Source organism: Doryrhamphus excisus, chromosome 4 (genome assembly GCF_030265055.1).
Source record: "Doryrhamphus excisus isolate RoL2022-K1 chromosome 4, RoL_Dexc_1.0, whole genome shotgun sequence".
NCBI lineage: Eukaryota > Metazoa > Chordata > Actinopteri > Syngnathiformes > Syngnathidae > Doryrhamphus > Doryrhamphus excisus.
In genome coordinates this window covers 22,402,747-22,424,205 of record NC_080469.1, presented here as the reverse complement: position 1 = coordinate 22,424,205, position 21,459 = coordinate 22,402,747, and the positions used below count along the sequence as shown (strand labels likewise).

Below are 21,459 nucleotides of genomic sequence, written 5' to 3'. Positions count from 1 at the left end.
CAATTTGTGGTTTTTATCTCATAATTTTGACTTTTTATCTTGTAAAGTCCACTCTCTTAATGACTTCTCATAATTATGACTTTTTCTCTCATCATTTCCACTTTTTAGCTCATAATTGCATAATTATTACTTCTTATCTGGTAATTTGGACTTTTTATGTTGTTATTATGAATTTGTTATTCCAAAGTAAGGACTTTTTGTTATGCAATTTGTGCTTTTTATCTCATAATTTTGACTTTTTATCTTGTAAAGTCCACTCTCTTAATGACTTTCTTATCTCATAATTATGACTTTTTCTCTCATCATTTCCACTTTTTAGCTCATAATTCCATAATTATGATTTTTTTATCTGGTAATTTGGACTTTTTATGTTATTATGAATTTGTTATTCAAAGTAGGGACTTTTTATGCAATTTGTACTTTTTATCTCGTAATTATGACTTTATATCTTGTGTAATTTCTACTATCTAATAATTCTGACTTTTGTATTTAAAAAATGTATTACTATTAATGTATGAATGTATCTATTTTCTTCACCACTTTTTGCCTGATAATTAAGAGTTATGTTATAATTTCAACCTTTTATCTTAATGATGACTGTTCATCTCGTGATTTCGACTTCGTGTCTCATAATTATGACTTTTTATTACAAAATTATGACTTTTTATCTCATAATTTCGACTTTGTATCTCATAATTATGACTTTTTATTCCAAAATTATGACTTTTTATCTCATAATTTAGACTCACCATTGGGATTTTGTAACAGAAATGGGCTTCCATCAAAAATAGTAGTAGAGTAGTTAATTGTTAAGACAGAGACTTGCATGGCTACTCTACCTATGTTGCCTATTTCCAGTTCTATGGTTTTCATCATCCTTTTCCTTGCTGAAGAATAACCTCTCTTTCTGGTCACTTCAGCTATTTTGTACTAAGCAGCCAGGACAGCGACTTATTTCGCCACTATAGCTATAATGTGTAAAAGGTAAATACCAGGTACAAATGTAGCACGTGCACACAAACTGCTGCCTGTTCTGTTGCCATGGCAACCTCTGGGCAAAATCACCAAACCAAATGGGGGGCAAAAATAAATGTGGTACTTTTTATTCATACAACGAATTTATCTGTGTTTATATATATTTATCATGTTTTTCGTCGTGACTGTGCATTTAAAGGGAAATGTACTCTTTTGTCCCTACCGGCTTTCCATCGTACTGAATACTAGCTACCTCCTAGCAAGCAGACGTTAGCAGTTTTCAGGTGAAAGTAGACTTGAATCAACTTTTCTAAACATCTCCTCTCTTCCACGCAAGTGTCCCAGCTTTTTTAGTAAGCAACGTGAGTCCTTTTATATCTTTTATACGGTCGTGTGACTCCATTTGTGCACTTGTTAGCTTGCCGAAAGAAGCCGGCTTCGCTTCGCTGTTAGCAAAGACGCTAAGCTAGCTACCGATCTATTGTGATTTTGTCAGACTTTACATGCCAGCGTTTAACTTTTACTGTCATTTGTTTTATTCTTTATCAGATAAACAACAATTCCAAGCCCACTGTCACATCTTATCATCGCCTAGCTCTCCCTTTTAATCAGATTTGGGTTCCTCAATGGCAACCATCATGGTCCCCACTACTGCATCACGCTTCGCCCTGCTTCAAATCGACTCAGACTCCGACTCGGATGTCTCTGAACCCGGTAAGATTGCAAATAAACCCGGGAGGACCTCCTCCGGGAAGCAGCGTTCGGACAAAACAGGGGGAGGCAAAGCCACTCAGAGCAACGATAAAAAGAAAGACAAGAGGAAGAAGAGGAAGGAACAGCAGCAAAGTGAAGCTAATGAGGTGAGGAGAAAAGCATAATGGCTCCTAAAACTGCAGCCATATAATATAATTCTCATTTTCAGCTACGCAATCTGGCCTTCAAGAAGATTCCGCAAAAGTCCCAAGGCCCGAATCCCTCAATGACCCTGTCAGGAATTGCCAGCGACCTTCTAAGTCCATCAGGAGTGGACCACAACAATGCTCCATCGCAGGGGTGGCAGCAGTGGAAGCAAAGGGACGAACAGGTAAATGTTGCACCCAGCCTTGGTGCACAAGATCATGTTCAATTCTTTCCGTTTTTTTTAGCAAATAAACCAAATGCAATTGGAATATTTGGGTCCATGTATACTATTGACATAATATTTGCAAATGATGATTAATAAATGTTAATGATAAAAAGTGATATTGGATAATTCCTCACGGCACACCTGACAGTTTCTGAAGGTACACTAGTGTGCCGCGGCACTATTCTAGAACGTCTTCTTCTTCTCCACAGATGACCACTGAGCTCTACGAGGCCGACTTAGAGAAGGCTTTGATGCTAAGCAAACTGGAGTACGAGCAACAGAAACAGGTATGAATAATAACAAATACATTTTTCTTAATAACTGTCACCATCATAAGAATTCACTTTGTATTAATTTATGTATTATTAAAAATGCTCCAAATTGGGTTCCAGCAGAGCAGCACCAATAACACATCGTCGCCGAAGTCTCGAAGCGGCAAAGATGGCGGCGGCAAGAAGGACAAAAAGAAGAACCCGCACCCCAAAGACAAAAAGACCGTCTCGCTGCAAGACTTCCAAGCTGAAGGGAGCGGAGGTAAGGAGGTTTCAGAAGCAGGCCAGCTAGAACCCACTTGACACATTTACCGTGTACTTTGCAGAACCTTTGAGTCGAAGACAAGAGAAAGAGGCGAGTATCCGCGCACACAGATTTTTATCCGCGCTTAAACGTTGTCTATAGTGTGACCGTTGACTTTCCACTCGTCCCAGGAAGCCGTAGCCGCCACGTCAGCTCTGAGGCTGGGCCAGGAGGAGCGTTTCTTCAACAAACTGACAGACGACGTGAATCGAATAATTCAGCGGGAAAAGAGACGTGAGCAGTACAGCAGCGCACACGGGCAAGAAGGCGATGCCTCAGCGGAACATGAGCCGGTGATTTATAATTTCCGTTTACTGCGCAGCATCCTCTAGGAAAATATATCCATTACAATACAGAACAATGTCAAGTGAATTAGTCTGTTCCAGGGTCAAACCCTGATTAACTGTATACAGTAGTCCCTGATATGGGTCCAGACCGAAGTAGTCCATTCATTCATTTTCTACCGCTTATCCTCACGAGGGTCGCTGGAGCCTATCCCGGCTGTCTTCGGGCGAGAGGCGGGGTACACCCTGGACTGGTGGCCAGCCAATCACAGGGCACATATAGCAAAGTAGTCCATATTAACTGAATATTTTGGTAGTTAAAGCATAGAAAACCAGTTTTTGTATTATTATTAGAGCCCTGTAGACATGAGATAACACCCCTATAGTCACCCTTAGCATAAGGCTAAGGGTGACCATTCATTTTCACAAGGGTTGTGGGGGTGCTGGAGCCTATCCCAGCTGTCTTCGGGCGAGAGGCGGGGTACACCCTGGACTGGTGGCCAGCCAATCACAGGGCACATATAGACAAACAACCATTGTTCATACGTATGGACAATTCGGAGTCGCCAATTAACCTTTTTGGAATGTGGGAGGAAACCGGAATACCCGGAGAAAACCCACACAAACTCCACACAGAGATGGCAGAGGGTGGAATTGAACCCTGGTCTCCTAGCTGTGAGGTCTGCGTGCTAACCACTCGACCACCGTGCCGCCTAAAAATAACCAATTCGCTAAAAATGTCATCCAATACTCCAATATTGATTTGTATCATTATTAGAGCCCTGTATACATGAGATAACACCCCTATAGTCACCCTTACTTTACACATACTTCTCTACAATAGAGGAGAAATATGATTTCAGGGAAGAACTACATTTGAAACATTTATATGCTAGGACTACGTTAAAAAGCCATAGCATTTCAGTATGTGGAATCAAACTATGGAATATATTACTATATTGACGGTTACTATGGTACCCATTATGTCATTGTATGGTCATATCACCTTGTACTTCGGTACGTGATAAAAAAATAAAAAACTATTATGGAAAGCAGGAAGTGAACAAATGATTGGCTGGCCACCAGTCCTCTCGACTAAAGACAGCTGGGATAGGCTCCAGCACCCCCGCGACCTTCGTGAGGAAAAGCGGTAGAAAATGAATGAACTTAAACTATATTATGAAAGCAGGAAGTGAACAAATGTAACAGTTACTGATTGTAAAAGTACTAGATGGGAGGGGTAGGATTTAATAAGCTTTGCTTCTTCCTACTCCTTTTGGACATGTGGAACTGATTATGTGATGCATTCAATTGTAATCTGATGCATGTTCAAATGAAATTAAACCATTACCATTACCTTTTAACAATTTCATACAAGAGTACATATTGGGTGTGGTACAAGTAAAGTACTCACTCTTTGATGAAGGCTTGCTGAAGGCGTTCCTGTCACACAAGCGTAAGAAGATGTTTAACACTGTCTCGTAAAACTTTAAAAAAACTACAAATTGTGTACTCACCAAAGGGAGGAGTCTCTTCTCTCCTGTATTATTGTCAACTTGTACATTTCCTGTTTTCTGTTCCGTGGTTAGTACGTAGTTTACCCTTTACCTTGTGGCGTTGACGGGTCATATTCCCAATTGACTTCCGACTCCCGTCTAGGACCCTCGAGCAGAACAGCTGAAGTACGAGCTGGAGAAGAAGGACCGGGAGATCCAGGAGCTAAAGAAGACCATCACACAATGGGAGGTCAGACCTTCAATCAACTTTATAGCGTGGCGATAATATTCAGTTCACCTACTGAATAGTCGTGGCTGTAGGCAACCTCCTTGTTGTATTTTTATGACTTTCCACAAGATGGCCGTAGCTGCATGCGAAGTATCTGCATGCTCTTTCAGATATGGAATTTTCTCATGCAGTCCAAATCATTATCCCGATGTTAATATGTGTTGTTGTAGGTGAAATACAAGGAGGTGAAAGCAAGAAACGGGCAGCTCCTTAAGATGCTCCAACAAGGAGAGAGTGAGTGATAAAAAGATTCGTTCATTCATTTTCTACCGCTTTTTCCTCACGAGGGTCGCGGGCGAGAGCTTGGGTACACTCTGGACTGGTGGCCAGCCAATCACAGGGCACATATAGACAAACAACCATTCACACTCACATTCATACCTATGGACAATTTGGAGTCGCTAATTAACCTAGCATGTTTTTGGAATGTGGGAGGAAACCGGAGTACCCGGAGAAAACCCACGCATGCACGGGGAGAACATGCAAACTCCACACAGAGATGGCCGAGTGTGGAATTGAACCCGGGTCTCCTAGCTGTGGGGCCTGCGCGCCGTAGACAAGCGAGAGGCAAGGTAGACTGAGGCAAAATTTTTACAAAAATTTTTGGATGTTAACCAAAAAAAACATGCTAACCGGGGCGGATGTTAACTGAGGTATGCACGGGGAGAACAATCAAACTCCACACAGAGATGGCCGAGGGTGGAATTGAATCTGGGTCACCTAGCTGTGGGGCCTGCGCGCCGTAGACAAATGAGAGGTAAAGTAGACCGAGGCAAAATTTTGGCAAAAATTTTTGGATGTTTAGTGGATCTTTAGTCACCAGCCAATCACAGGGCACATATAGACAAACAACCATTCACACTCACATTCATACCTATGGACAATTTGGAGTCGCTAATTAACCTAGCATGTTTTTGGAATGTGCGAGGAAAACCGGAGTACCCGGAAGGAGAACATGCAAACTCCACACAGAGATGCCTGAGAGTGGAATTGAACCCAGGTATCCTAGCTGTGGGGCCTGCGCGCCGTAGACAAGCAAGAGGCAAAGTAGACTGAGGCAAAATTTTTGGCAAAATTTTTTGGATGTTAACCAAAACAAAAAAAACATGCTAACCAGGGCGGATGTTAACTGAGGTACCACTGTATCTTGACATTTCAACTTAAAGCAGAGGGAGGCACTTGTACTGTATTCGGACACATGCCCTGAGCAGCTAGTGTGCCGCTACGGATGTCAGGGTAGACTGGTGGCCAGCCAATCACAGGGCACATATAGACAAACAACCATTCACACTCACATTCATACCTATGGACAATTTGGAGTCGCTAATTATAACCTAGCATGTTTTTGGAATGTGGGAGGAAAACCGGAGTACCCGGAGAAAACCCACGCATGCACGGGGAGAACATGCAAACTCCACACAGAGATGGATGAGGGTGGAATTGAACTTGGGTCTCCTAGCTGTGAGGCCTGCACGCTAACCACTTGTACACCGTGCAGCCTAAATATTCATAATTCATTCATTTTCTACCGCTTTTCCCTCACGAGGGTCGCGGGGGTGCTGGAGCCTATCCCAGCTGTCTTCAGGCGAGAGGCGGGGTACACCCTGGACTGGTGGCCAGCCAATCACAGGGCACATATAGACAAACAACCATTCACACTCACATTCATACCTAATAGACAATTTGGAGTCGCTAATTAACCTAGCATGTTTGTGGAATGTGGGAGGAAACCGGAGGAGAACATGCAAACTCCACACAGAGATGGCCCGAGGGTGGAATTGAACCCTGAGGTCTGCGTGCTAACCACTCGACCACCGTGCAGCCCTGATAAAAACATGTTTTAAAAAAATGCATTGTGTGTTTGTAGTGAAGGACAAAGCGGAGATCTTGCTGCAGGTGGAGGAGCTGCTGCATATCAAAGAGGAGCTCTCGTCACAGGTCGCGTTGTACGTTTTGAGCGTGCGCGCCTCCCGTTGAAGAACTCACGGTGGCGGTTTTTGTATTTTGCAGGTGACTTTACTACACGCCGCCCTGGAACAAGAGCGATCTAAGCTCAAAGGTCTGCAGTCAGAGCAGCCCAAACATCAGGTAAGACACGATTTTTGTCGTTGGAAATGATGGCGGTGTAACTGATTGTGTGATGTGGTTGCTAGGGAAACAAGAGAGGGAAGAAAGGTTCCGAGGCCGCTGATCTGTGATAGCAGCGTATTTAGCAAATGAAGACATACTTGTTTTTTTTTTTGTTATATTGGACTGAGTGCATGCCCCTGTTTTAAACACACACACACACGTTGTGCTTCAATGGCAAATGGTTCAATGCTGCCCTCTTTAGGCAACAAAAGGTGACGTAGCGACAGGAGTGCCTGACATCAATCTGTGGGTTCCAAAAATGCCAAAATTGTTGAGAAAAAGAATAACGGAATCATTTTTTGTTTGTCCACTGTTAAGTCATTAAAGTACTTTTTCAGTGATTTATTCGAGTGTGGTTTTGTTTGCTTGATAGTTGAGGTAATATAGTCCTTATAGTAGTCTGATAATAAGAAACGTAATGTATAACAACTAATAGATTCAAGAGGAAGGCCTTTATTTGACTGAAAGCATTAATGGAAAAGTATTAAATAGATTTTTTTTTTCCCAATTGTGTATCCACTGGACTAAACAATAAATACACAATAAGTGTAGTAGATGTAATTGTTGGGACACAACATAATTTAACAGCAGTCAGTGTCATTTTCTAGCTTTTCAAACAATAAAAACATAGCGTCCTGCTATAAAAAATCACTCTCTAGATCAGGGGTCTCAAACATTCGGCCCGCGGGCCAAACGTGATATGAAAGTTTAATGTTAGTGCGGCCCCGCGCAAGTTTGATATGGATGCTGTATGGTATGTACCCAGAAAAAAATATTACGCTTGATTAATGTTCATGTTAAAGGTTAAATAACTGTTAATAGTTATCCTCCCTATTCGTGTGGAAGTGGTAAGTTTTTTTTTTGTTTTTTTTTAAGTTTAAAGGAAATAACTTGGAGGCTACCGTTTAGGTCGCGAGCTCTCTAGTTTGCGAGTTAGCATGTGTCTCAAGACCCTGCAGTTGCGCAATATGTTGTAAATAAAAAGAGTATAAATGTGACTATAGTCGTGTTTTGTCATGTCTACAGGGCTCTAATAATGCTTTGTTCATTTTAATCTGAAAAAAATAATTTGTCTACCCACCAACTATATGTGGTTTCTTAAGTTTTTATTATTATTATATTTATTTATTACTGATTGATTTTCTTTATTTGTTTATTTTTCATCTTATTTTGTGCAGAAAAATAAAAATTAAGATATTTGAGAACAGTGGAATGTTTTATCAGAGCTTTTATTGTGGAAAATCGGAACCAAAGCACTGAAAAAGTTTGTATATTTTTCTGTTTTTAATAAATGTGTTTTTTTTGGGGGGGGGGGGGGGGGGGGGGGACCTGATGTGTCCCAGTCTGACCCAGACCCTAGCTCCAGTGGCCCCCCAAGTAAATTGAGTTTGAGACCCCTGCTCTAGATTGTGTTATTGGGGGACGATGTCATAGGAAAACAGTTGGAATGTTCACTCACCAGCCACAACATTCCCATTAACTGCTAGCGGACACGTCCAGCGAGTCGTCAGACAGCATCTCGATGCCGGTGTCCACCACGGAATCCCGAGCTTGCACGTCAGCGGGAGATGGCTCCCTGAGCTTCTTACGACGTACACCGGCCGCCGTACGTGACCCGAGGTGGTGGTGATGGTGGTGGTGAGGCGGCCATCTTTCGCTGTATCCGTGGAAACGCGCCAGCGAGCTTATCTGGTGACACTCGGGGGCCACTTTGGCGCCCCCGTGCAGGTCCGCTGACGATGATGATGAAGAAGAGGATGGGCTCGGTTGTTGCTCAGGGTGCGTTTGAGCAGGGTCATCCGTGTCGACGGGTTGGGGGTCGTTTTGCGACTCCTTGAGTTGCTTCCTCAGCTTGCGACTACAGTGCTTGTAGAAGAACAGTTCCTTCTCCAGGTTCTGGAGACGGTCTTGGAGTACCAGCTGTGCTTCATCCGAGATGCCGTCTGTGAGTAATCAAACTCAAATACTTAATTAACACCACATGAAGGACAATACATCACGAAACCACTTGACCACAGCGCGTACCCTCACCTCGAAGTTTGTGCAGCAGAGACTGGATGTTCCTTTGATGTTCCTGTTGCTGCAGGGTGAGCCTGCGGTCAGCGTCCAAGGCCAAGTGCTGCAAGGCGGCCTCCAGCTGCCTGCACGCCGCCTCCTGCTCGCCACACAAGATCTCCAGCTCCTCGCAGTACAGACACAAGCGACCTTCTGTCTGACGAAGGCTGATCACCTGGTGGTAGAAATAGCTATTTGCTCCATCAAAAATATAGCAATGAAACTTATGTACATATTTAATATATATTAAACACAAAGGTATACTTTGTGTACTATTTTTATAAAATAATTAATTAATAACTAATTAATAACTAATTAAAATCATAAAAAAATAAAATGAAAATATTTTTTCATTTTATTTTTTTTAATGATTTTAATTAGTGTTTTGTTTTTTTGTTTTTTACCAATATCTTATATATATATATATATATGGTAATGGTTTAATTTCATTTGACCATGCATCAGATTACAATTGAATGCATCACATAATCAGTTCCCAGTTCCACATGTCCAAAAGAAGTAGGAAGATGCAAAGCTTATTAAATCCTACCCCTCCATCTGGTACTTTTACAATCAGTAACTGTTACATTCGTTCACTTCCTGCTTTCCTAATAGAGTTTAAATTTTAATTTTTTTATTTTTAAATTTTAAATTTTAAATTTTAAATTTTTAATTTTTAATTTTTAATTTTTAATTTTTAATTTTTAATTTTTAATTTTTAATTTTTAATTTTTAATTTTCATTCATTCATTTTCTACCGCTTTGTCCTCACAAGGGTTGCAGGGGTGCTGGAGCCTATCCAAGTTGTCTTTCGGTGAGAGGCGGGGTACACCCTGGACTGGTCGCCAGCCAATCACAGAATTTTTAATTTTTAATTTTTAATTTTTAATTTTTAATTTTTAATTTTTAATTTTTAATTTTTAATTTTTAATTTTCTTGAATTGGCTTATCGTTGTGCATTGTTTGAGGGTCCATCCATCCCATAGTTTGATTCCACATACTGAAATGCTATGGCTTTTTAACGCAGTCCTAGCATAGAAGTGTTTCAAATGTACTTCTTCCCTGAGATCATATTTCTCCTCTCTTGTAGAGAAGTATTGTATGACATTTTTAGCTAGTTGGTTATTTTTAGCCTTATGCTAAGTGTGACTATAGGGGTGTTATCTCATGTATACAGGGCTCTAATAATGATACATACATGGTTTTCTATGCTCTAACTACCAAAATATTCAGTTAATATGGACTACTTCGCTATATGTGCCCTGTGATTGGCTGGCCACCAGTCCAGGGTGTACCCCGCCTCTGGTACGAAGACAGCCGGGATAGGCTCCAGCACCCCTCCCCCGCGACCCTTGTGAGGATAAGCGGTAGAAAATGAATGAATGGACTACTTCGGTCTGGACCCAAGGAGTCGTGATATGTATATAGGGGACTACTGTATACAGTTAATCAGGGTTTGACCCTGGAACAGACTAATTCACTTGACATTGTTCTGTATGGGAATGGATATATTTTCCTAGAGGATGTTGTGCAGTAAATGGAAGGCAAGGTTTTTTTTTTTAAATTTTATTATGATTTTTTTTCACGTACCAAAGTACGAGGTGATATGAGCATCCAATGACATAATGGTTACCATAGTAACTGTCAATATAGTGATATATATATAGCACATTATGACTGGTTTAAGACTCTTCATCCTTGTATTTAGCAAATAAATAATTTTATTTTGTTCTTTATCTTTTTTACTGCTAGGTCCAAATGATTTATTTCATTTAATTTGATGAATATTTTTGCTACTTGATATATTTTTTTATGTATTATATTATATATTATTATTATTATTATTATTATTATTATTATTATTGTTATTGTTATTATTATTATTTATTATATATTATTATTATATTATATATTATTATATTATATATTATTATATTATATGTATTATATATTTATATATATTTTAATATGTTTTCTTTATGAGCTATATGTTTTTGTTTTAGTCTAGACTGAAAAAAAGAAAAGTATAAAAGTGAACCATGGACTGTAAACGCTTGTTTAATACATCACAGCATATCATAGAAATATCCTGATACTAGGTAAATTATATATTTTTTGAAATATTATTCCACATTTAATGTAACTTATATTTATACACTTTATTAAATAGTCTTGTGATATGCCTCCTCATGGAGCAAGTGTGTACCCAAAGTTGTGTATGTAATGTAATTACTGACTTCCTGTAACAAAGTGGACTTACTTTGTTGAAGTATTTGACAAGCAGCTCCGATGCTTCGGCTTGGGAGAGCGTCCTCACTTTCCCGGTGACGTCAGCGATAAGGGCGCTCTCGCACGGCGACGCCATCTTCTCCTGCTGGTCCTTAATGGATCGTTGCTTGAAGTCCAGAGCAGCATCCAGGACTTGTACAGCTTCGTCCAACTGCTCCTCCTCCATGTGATATAAAATATAACATGCTCAATGACTTCTTGTGAGGAATGAAGGCTTTAATAAAAAAAAAAAAAGCAGCCAAAACGCGCGGCCCGCGGGCCAACTGTGGCCCGCAGGTCACTAGTTTGAGGCCCCCGCCTTGATATGAAAGTTTAATGTTTAAGTTTGATATGGATGCTGTATGGTATCATGTACCCAGAAAAAATTATTACGTTTGATTAATGTTCATGTTAAAGGTTAAATAACTGTTAATAGTTATCCTCCCTATCCGTGTGGAAGTGGTAAGTTTTTGGCTTTTTTAAGTTTAAAGGAAATAACTTGGAGGCTACCGTTTAGGTCGCTAGCTCTCTAGTTTGCGAGTTAGCATGTGTCTCAAGACCCTGCAGTTGCGCAATATGTTGTAAATAAAAAGAGTATAAATGTGATTATAGTCGTGTTTTGTCATGTCTACAGGGTTCTAATAATGCTTTGTTCATTTTAATCTGAAAAAAAATAATTTGTCTACCCACCAACTATATGTGGTTTCTTAAGTTTTTATTATTTCACGTTTTATTATTATTATTATATTTATTTATTTATTACTGATGGATTGATTTTCTTTATTCTTGATTTGTTTATTTTCATCTTATTTTGTGCAGAAAAATAAAATGTTTATTTATTTATTAATTATTAAAATAATAATATTTTTTAATAAAATAAATGATATTTAATAATTTTAAATAATAATATTTTTCTGTTTTTAATAAATTCATTTTTTTTTTGGAAAACCTGATGTGGCCCAGTCTCACCCAGACCCTAGCTCCAGTGGCCCCCCAAGTAAATTGAGTTTGAGACCCCTGGTTTACTTGCTTTTATTCAACTCCATTTTTTCTGTAAAGCGTCTTTGAGTATTTTGAAAAGCGCTATACAAATAAAATGTATTATTATTATTTATTATTACATCTTGTTATAGCTACAATATTGGAACAAGGAACCGTGTGGGTCTATGTTATCTTATTCATATCTAATATGTTTTATTTCATTGATTTTATCTACTATATTGTGTAATAGGGGTGTAAATGTGACTATAGGGGTGTTATTTCATGTCAAAAGGGCTCTAGTAATGTTAGAAACCATATCTAGCTGCCCTAACTATGAAAAAACAGTCAAATTATTATTATTGAATCTGACTTCACGGAAATTCACTTATCACGTTTGGGTTAACAGTGATAAACGAGGGACGACTATATGTATGGAATTATGTGTATGCAGTTTTTCACTGACCTCCACAGTTAGCACGATGTTGTCCTTAAGTTGGGAATCCAGGCAGTCTCTCCTCTTTTTAAGCGTCTCTCGCTCCTTCATTGATGTTTGTGCGGCATGCTTCTTCTCCTCCAGCGTTTCCAAGCGCATTGACACACGGAGAAGATCCTGCCGCAAAGCCTGCTGGGTCATGAACGGCACGTTTGTAAAGGTAGCGTACGATGCGGAGCTAATTGTGTGTGACTGACCTGACTGGAGCGTAGCCTGGCCATCTCCAGTTTGTTCTTCTGCTGCAGGCAGGCATCCCTGCGTTGAAGGACCTCCCGGCTGCTCCTGAGCTCCTCCTCCAGCTCCTGCTGCTTGGCACGCCTCCGGAGCTCCAACTCCTCGGCCTCCTCCAGCCAACAGCGCTCGTGTGGCTCCTTTGACCCCTGCTGTTGTTGATTTCTGTATACCTTTAAATGAACCAGACTGTCCACCTGTAAAGCATGAATACAGTCCTTGTACTTAGAAAGCAACTGGCGGGCCGGATTCAAACACTTGGTGGGCAGCATTTGGCCCCCGGGCCGTAGTTTGCCCACCCCTGTCATAGATGGATGCAATCACCCATTTCAACCCTATATAACAATACAATCAAAAAATCTGAACATGGCTAAAAATGCTAATGCTAATGATAGCATGCCAGCAATGTTAACATGCTAATGTTAGCATGATAACACCTAGAAAGTGTTCAAGTGTGTACCCATGAAAAGGGCTAAAAATGCTATTATGCTAATATTGCTAACACCTTGCAAGTGTTTAAGTGTACCCATGAAAAGGGCTAAAAATGCTACTATGCTAATATTGCTAACACCTAGCAAGTGTTTGTGTGTACCCATGAAAAGGGCAAAAAATATTACTATGTTAATATTGTTAACACCTAGCAAGTGTTTAAGTACGTACCCATGAAAAGGCTAAAATGCTACTATGCTAATATTGCTAACACCGAGCAAGTGCTTAAGTGTGTACCCATGAAAAGGGCTAAAATGCTACTATGCTAATATTGCTAACACCTAGCAAGTGTTTAAGTGCGTACCCATGAAAAGGCTAAAATGCTACTATGCTAATATTGCTAACACCCAGCAAGTGTTTAAGTGTGTACCCATGAAAAGGGCTAAAAATGTTACTACGCTAATATTGCTAACACCTAGCAAGTGTTTAAGTGTGTACCCATGAAACGGGCTAAAAATGTTACAATGCTAATATTGCTAACACCGAGCAAGTGCTTAAGTGTGTACCCATGAAAAGGGCTAAAAATGCTACTATGCTAATATTGCTAACACCTAGCAAGTGTTTAAGTGCGTACCCATGAAAAGGCTAAAATGCTACTATGCTAATATTGCTAACACCCAGCAAATGTTTAAGTGTGTACCCATGAAAAGGGCAAAAAATATTACTATGCTAATATTGCTAACACCTAGTAAGTGTTTAAGTGTGTACCCATGAAAAGGGCTAAACATGCTACTATGGTAATATTGCTAACACCTACCAAGTGCTTAAGTGTGTACCCATGAAAAGGGCCGAAGAAATGCTAGTATGCTAATATTGCTAACACCTAGCAAGTGTTTACGTGTGTACCCATGAAACGGGCTAAAAATGTTACTACGCTAATATTGCTAACACCTAGCAAGTGTTTAAGTGTGTACCCATGAAACGGGCTAAAAATGTTACAATGCTAATATTGCTAACACCGAGCAAGTGCTTAAGTGTGTACCCATGAAAAGGGCTAAAAATGCTACTATGCTAATATTGCTAACACCTAGCAAGTGTTTAAGTGCGTACCCATGAAAAGGCTAAAATGCTACTATGCTAATATTGCTAACACCCAGCAAGTGCTTAAGTGTGTACCCATGAAAAGGGCTAAAATGTTACTATGCTAATATTGCTAACACCTAGCAAGTGTTTATATGTGTACCCATGAAAATGGCTTAAAAATGCAACTATGCTAATATTGCTAACACCTAGCAACTGCTGAAAATTTCCTCCAAATGCATTCTAAACTTTTCAGCAAAAACATAACCTGTGTACCTGTGGTACTCAAACAATTACTGTATATACGCTACCGTATATACATGTTCTTACATGTTCACCTTACTACAACAGCCAGAGCCTCACACATACTACATACTAGGTCCATACGAACCCTGTCAGGGTTCCATTCTTCAGGGTTGTCACTGCTCTCAAGGCCGGCCCCCCTAAGGCTCTTCTGCAGCTGAGCCCTCAGCAGGTCCATGTGCTGCAGGCTGTTACGCAGCGTGGCTCGACACTTCCTGCTCTGCTCCGAGAGCCGCGCCAGCACGTCGTCCTCTCTGCGGTCGCCCGAATCGTGCCGCACTGCTGCGAGGGTGTCCTTCTCTGTAGAGTCGAGAAAGTGTACAAAAATGTAACCGCAAGCTTGAGAACCAGTATTGGTCACTACATTAGGCACACCGGTTTTTTCCATCTCTTTGACCAGCTCCTCTTTTAAGGACATGTTGGCGGACAGCATCTGGATCCTCCTCTGAGTCAAGCTGGTTCTCTGCCTCGTACGACACTGCTCAGAGATGCGAGTAGCCTGCTGAGGTCTTTGCTTGGACGTTTGCTCCTGTCCGAATGTCTTTTCCTTCAGGGACGACTTCTTCTGTCTGCTGATCCATCTGCAACACCACCATAATACGTGAAAGCTTCTCATTCTGCTGCATTTTACAACATTGTAGTGTCAATGATGTTAGTGTCTCTTACCCAAGTCCACTGACTAAGTCCTTCCTGTCTTTTGTCTCTTGTCCTTTGACCTCTGGTGTTTGTTTCAGTAGAGGACAGAAATCCTTCCGCTCCTCCTCACTCTGCAAGCGATGGCTGGTCACCTTAAAGGTAGCCATCAGCCTCTCCAGCGACTCGGCCGGTAGACTGGAGTGCATCTACGAGGAATGCACCTAGCAAGTGTTTACATGTGTACCCATGAAAAAGGCTAAAAATGCTACTATGCTAATATTGCTAACACCTAGCAAGTGTTTACGTGTGTAGCCATGAAAAAGGCTAAAAATGCCACTATGCTAATATTGCTAACACCTAGCAAGTGTTTAAGTGTGTACCCATGAAAAAGGCTAAAAATGCTACTGTGCTAATATTGCTAACATCTAGCAAGTGTTTACATGTGTACCCATGAAAAAGGCTAAAAATGCTACTGTAATAATATTGCTAACATCTAGCAAGTGTTTAAGTGTGTACCCATGAAAAAGGCTAAAAATGCTACTGTGCTAATATTGCTAACATCTAGCAAGTGTATAAGTGTGTATCCATGAAAAGGGCTGAAAATGCTACTATGCTGATATTGCTAACACCTAACAAGTGTTTACATGTGTACCCATGAAAAAGGCTAAAAATGTCACTATGCTAATATTGCTAACACCTAGCAAGTGTTTACGTGTGTACCCATGAAAAGGGCTAAAATGCTACTATACTAATATTGCTAACACCTAGCAAGTGTTTACGTGTGTACCCATGAAAAAGGCTAAAAATGCTACTGTGCTAATATTGCTAACATCTAGCAAGTGTATAAGTGTGTACCCATGAAAAGGGCTGAAAATGCTACTATGCTGATATTGCTAACACCTAACAAGTGTTTACATGTGTACCCATGAAAAGGGCTAAAATGCTACTATACTAATATTGCTAACACCTAACAAGTGTTTAAGTGTGTACCCATGAAAAAGGCTAAAAATGCTACTGTGCTAATATTGCTAACATCTAGCAAGTGTTTACATGTGTACCCATGAAAAAGGCTAAAAATGCTACTGTGCTAATATTGCTAACATCTAGCAAGTGTTTACGTGTGTACCCATGAAAAAGGCTAAAAATGCTGCTGTGCTAATATTGCTAACATCTAGCAAGTGTTTACGTGTGTACCCATGAAAAGGGCTAAAAATGCTACTATGCTAATATTGCTAACACCTACATCTACAGTGCATCTACAAGGAATCACCTTCGTATTACATCTTCACTGTTCATTCGTCAAGTGTAGTCTTTTATGATTCACCACTTCAGACTTAAGACGACAATAGAAGAAAACGTTAAGGCACCTTGCTGATCAGCATGTGTCCACAGCTGGGTCGGATCAAGCTGGCGCTGTGAGGTCCGTGTTGACCCCTGCAGCATGCTTTACCCCTCAAGGTCATGAGGTCGCAGCGAAGACGGTCGATGAGGATCTGCTGATCCACGAGTCGTTCGATCTGAAAGACACTTCCAGGTGTGAAAGACGATCGTGATGATAGAGGATGAAATGTAAGACAAGATGTCCGACCTGTTCTTTCTGCTCACAAAAAGCCAGCGTGAAGGTGGAGTCCTTTACTTCTTTCACTTTAAAATCTGACCCCAGAAACTCCTGGATGAAAGAAAATACAGACACTGGTTGGATGCCGTGGTTATTTGGTGGGATGATATATGGTTGGCTTTTTTTGTGGGTTGGATGGTGGAATCCACGGTTGGAGGTTTTAGTTGGGACGGTTTGATGTTACAGTGCAGGGGTCTCAAACTCAATTTACTTGGGGGGCACTGGAGCTAGGGTCTGGGTGAGACTGGGCCACATCAGGTTTTCCAAAAAAAAAAAGTCCATGGTTCACTTTTATATATTTTTTCAACATAGCCATTTTTTTCAGTCTAGACTAAAACAAAAACATATAGCTCACAATGAACACATATTAAAAAAATATGTATCATATCCCGGCTGTCTTCATACCAGAGGCGGGGTACACCCTGGACTGGTGGCCAGCCAATCACAGAGCACATATAGTAGTCCATATTAACTGAATATTTTGGTAGTTAGAGCATAGAAAACCATGTATGTATCATTATTAGAGCCCTGTAGACATGAAATAACACCCCTATAGTCACCCTTAGCATAAGGCTAAAAATAACCAACTAGCTAAAAATGTAATCCAATGCTTCTCTACAAGAGAGGAGCAATATGATCTCAGGGAAGAAGTACATAAAACAATAAATAAAAAATAAAAAATAAAAAATAAAAATAAATAAAAAATAAAAAATAAAAAATAAAAAATAAAAAATAAAAAATAAAAAATAAAAAATAAAAAATAAAAAATAAAAAATAAAAAATAAAAAATAAAAAATAAAAAAAATAAAAAATTAAAATACTTAAATTATATTAGGAAAGCAGGAAGTGAACAAATGTAACAGTTAGACCCCTGTTACAGTGGATGTGTTGGTTGGATTTTATGGTTTGTTGGTTAGTTGAAGAGACGTTTGGTTATGGATGGCTTTTATAGCGATTTGGATGTTATATGTGCCCTGTGATTGGCTGGCGACCAGTCCAGGGTGTAACCCCGCCTCTCGCCCCAAGACAGCTGGGATAAGCTCCAGCACCCCCCTCGTGAGGAAAAAGCGGTAGAAAATGAATGAATGAATAATGTTAAGAGTTTACTAACCGGACTCGTCTTCGTGTCTTTGGTGACAACATGGCGTGAGTCTCCGTCCGCCACCCAGCTGACATCATCGCTGTGATTTGACTGACAGCTGACAGCCTTCAGTCTCTTATTCCACTCCCGCACTCGACGTGTGAAAGAGTCGTTGACTTTTGTGCCACAGACCTCATTGAGAAGTTTAGCAGCTTGATGGACCAATAAAGAGTAAGATGTTTCTCGTGTCTGGTTGTCATCGTTATGTGGACTGGTCTGCTCCAGTACTGGTCTCAGAGGCTGGACTTCATGGTCCAGATTACCATATTTGGAAGTCAGGGGTGGGGTGTCAAAGGTTAACGCCTCAGGTGTTTCCACATCAGTACGGTGGCGAATGTGGCGAGACTTGGACGCAAACTTCAGTACGCTTAAACTTTCTGCAAAGCTGTGGTGGGAGGGGCTTACACACGCCACCAATAAGGTGCAGGCATTGCCTCCGAGCGAGTCACGTAGCAGGCGGGTGATTTTGGCGTGGCGGTACGGAATATAAGCGCCGCGTTGGCGACCCGCATTGGTGAGGGCGCGGATGACGTTGCCCAGCGCCAGGAGGCCCGTGTTGATGTGGACTGACTCCTCAAATCTTATCCCAGTGTTTCCCGTTTTACCGACACGCTCCGAGCCGGCTAGGTCCACCACGCAGAACTTGGAGAGGCGCTCGGCCTTGGAGGGCTTATCGGGGAAGGTCTGGGTGAGCCACAGTGTGAGGATGGTGTGGGAGCGGCTGGAGTGCTTGTTCATGCCGGTGGCGCCTGTTTGCCTTAAGGCGTTGCCCACCTCCAGGATGTTGAGGAGCTCCTCAGAGGAGGAGACCACCACCTCTTTGGCTCCCACCACCACTGGAGAAACAGGACATGAGGAATTTAGCTTACATCCCATAAAAGTCATAAGACAAGAATCCATGACCTTCTAAAAACATCTGCAGTGCTTTATTTTACATCTTCCATAGTAAAGCAAACCTATACTACTATTTAAGCTGCACGCAGACCTCTCTAAAGTGTCGGAAATGTGACTTTTGTGAGCTCACCTGTGTTTCCTCTAATGTTATCCCTGATGTGAAGGTCTTTGCCCGAGGTATCGAGCTCCAGAAGATCCCTCAGCTCCTCCTTGTACAGTTCCAAGTAGGACAGGCGAACCGTAGCATGTACTCCATTGCTGCTGCTCTGCTTCTTCTTATCCAGCAGGGTGAAGACATCCTTGGCAAAGCAGGAGATGATGCCTCCTTCTGCATCTGAAACACATACACCAGGGGTCTCAAAGTCAATTTACTTGGGGGGCCCACTGGAGCTAGGGTCTGGGTGAGACTGGGCCGCATCAGGTTTTCAAGGTCTTGAAGACACATGCTAACTCGCAAACTAGAGAGCTAGCGACCTAAATGGTAGTCTTCAAGTTATTTCCTTTAAACTTAAATAAACAAAAACTTACCTCTTCCACACGGATAGGGAGGATAACATTAAGTTATTTAACCTTTAACATGAACATTAATCAAACGTAATAATTTTTTCTGGGTACATGATACCATACAGCATCCATATCAAACTTGCACGGGCCGCACTAACATTAAACTTTCATATCAAGGCGGGGGCCTCAAACTAATGTCCTGCGGGCCACATTTGGCCCGCGGGCTGCGTGTTTGGGACCCCTGATTTACATTCATATATACTAATATATAATCATAATACTAGAAATATCTCACTACAGTAGCAATTAAAGGGTTTGTCTCAAACACGCGGCCCGCGGGCCAAATGTGGCCCGCAGGACACTAGTTTGAGGCCCCTGCCATACAGCATCCATATCAAACTTGCGCGGGCCGCACTAACATTAAACTTTCATATCAAGGCGGGGGCCTCAAACTTGTGTCCTGCGGGCCACATTTGGCCCGCGGGCCGCGTGTTTGAGACCCCTGACATACACGTTTAAAAACACATATTGACCATTTCAAATATATAACCACCAGTACCCAGGAGTGAATAAGTAAGAATCCCACTAACATAACTCACCCATCTTGTTCCCTCCCAGCGTGTACGTCTTCCCAGACCCGGTTTGTCCATAACAGAAGACGGTGGCATTGGTTCCGTCCAGCAGGCCCCTTGTCAGCGGCCGAACGCAGGACTCGTACACTTCATGCTGGCTGGAGCTCGGTCCAAAGGCGTGGTCGAAGGAGAAGAGCTGGTCGGACCCGAGCATCACTTGAGGGGCCCCCGGGATTACCCGTAAACATTCCCGGTGGGAGTGTAGTAGCTCCCTGGGTAGCAGTGGACGCAACCGAACCGCCACACGGATACGAACCTCCGCCATGATCATCAAAATGAAACTGTTTTAATTTGACATGAAATTAAAGCAACATAACAGCGAGATAAAGAACCTTTCTAATTGTCCGCCATCTTTGAAGAGATGAAAGTAAGCAAGACATTAAAGGCAAATAACGAGAAAAGTCTAAATATTGATTTCCTTCTCTTCCGTCTTATCAGTTTTCCAATTATCTACTTTTGTTTTAACTTACGCTTTAATTTCTTCAGTAGTACACAAGTTGTCATTTTTTGTTGACGTTTCAGCGTCGGCTTCGGTAGCTCTGTTGCTATGGAAACAGACTCTGTCAACAAGTTGCCGCCTTAGAGGAAAAGTAGTGGGGGGAAAAAAGGAAGCGAAGTAATACACAGCGCCCCCATGTGGCTCCTCCACGACATGCACCCAACTGTGTAATAAGAAAAGCAAAACCTCAGCCTCTTGTTGTTGTCGACAAGTCTAATAATAACAAAGTATCAGAGTTATAGTGAATGTAGGTAACATGAAATGAATTAGTATGATAAAAATATGTATTAATATTACTTTTGATGATCAATCTATGAAAGATGAATATTGGTATATTACTAATGTTATTTGATTTGACTCCTTTTGGTTTTATTCCGGACAGCACGGCGGTCGAGTGGTTAGCATGCAGACCTCACAGCTAGGAGACCAGGGTTCAATTCCACCCTCAGCCATCTATGTGTGGAGTTTGCATGTTCTACCCGTGGGTTTTTTCCGGGTACTCCGGTTTCCTCCCACATTCCAAAAACATGCTAGGTTAATTAGCGACTCCAAATTGTCCATAGGTATGAATGTGAGTGTGAATGGTTGTTTGTCTATATGTGCCCTGTGATTGGCTGGCCACCAGTCCAGGAAGACAGCTGGGATAGGTTCCAGCACCCCCGTGACCCTTGTGAGGATAAGCGATAGAAAATGAATTAATGTGAGATAATGTTAGCTTTGCTAGCATGGTAATATTAACATAATAGCAGTTTTAGCCGTTTTCAAAAATTGTAAAATTCACGTCTTGGGGACGTGCAGTCGGAATATTGTGAATTTATT

General features: G+C 41.2%; 2 protein-coding genes across 5 annotated transcripts; one reads left to right on the top strand and one right to left on the bottom strand.

Moving 5' to 3' along the window:
• The first annotated feature begins 1,061 nt into the window (after positions 1-1,061).
• gkap1 (G kinase anchoring protein 1) lies at positions 1,062-7,197 on the top strand. Of its 3 annotated transcripts, none has more exons than XM_058071688.1 (12): positions 1,062-1,337; positions 1,525-1,835; positions 1,898-2,059; positions 2,311-2,388; positions 2,497-2,635; positions 2,700-2,728; positions 2,809-2,970; positions 4,621-4,707; positions 4,917-4,980; positions 6,614-6,684; positions 6,757-6,834; positions 6,900-7,196. In XM_058071688.1, exons 2-12 carry the CDS (start codon positions 1,602-1,604, stop codon positions 6,942-6,944), a joined length of 1,149 nt encoding a protein of 382 aa, XP_057927671.1. In that variant the 5' UTR covers positions 1,062-1,337; positions 1,525-1,601; the 3' UTR covers positions 6,945-7,196. The 3 variants fall into 3 exon arrangements, with proteins under 3 accessions (XP_057927671.1, XP_057927670.1, XP_057927672.1); XM_058071687.1 differs by having other exon boundaries at positions 2,494-2,635; XM_058071689.1 differs by lacking the exon at positions 1,062-1,337 and having other exon boundaries at positions 1,585-1,835; positions 2,494-2,635; positions 6,900-7,197.
• A 993-nt stretch (positions 7,198-8,190) lies between these two features.
• On the bottom strand, positions 8,191-20,723 carry LOC131128638 (kinesin-like protein KIF27). 2 transcript variants are annotated; one of them, XM_058071686.1, is made up of 13 exons: positions 20,612-20,723; positions 19,136-19,339; positions 18,082-18,947; positions 16,941-17,021; positions 16,720-16,869; positions 15,383-15,558; positions 15,092-15,297; positions 14,805-15,016; positions 12,871-13,101; positions 12,644-12,802; positions 11,192-11,380; positions 8,908-9,106; positions 8,191-8,819 (listed from the first exon to the last, which is right to left on the bottom strand). In XM_058071686.1, the coding sequence occupies exons 1-13, from the start codon at positions 20,643-20,645 to the stop codon at positions 8,353-8,355; spliced, it is 3,174 nt and encodes a 1,057-aa protein (XP_057927669.1). In that variant the 5' UTR covers positions 20,646-20,723; the 3' UTR covers positions 8,191-8,352. The 2 variants fall into 2 exon arrangements, with proteins under 2 accessions (XP_057927669.1, XP_057927667.1); XM_058071684.1 differs by having other exon boundaries at positions 20,109-20,708.
• Between the last annotated feature and the right edge of the window lie 736 nt (positions 20,724-21,459).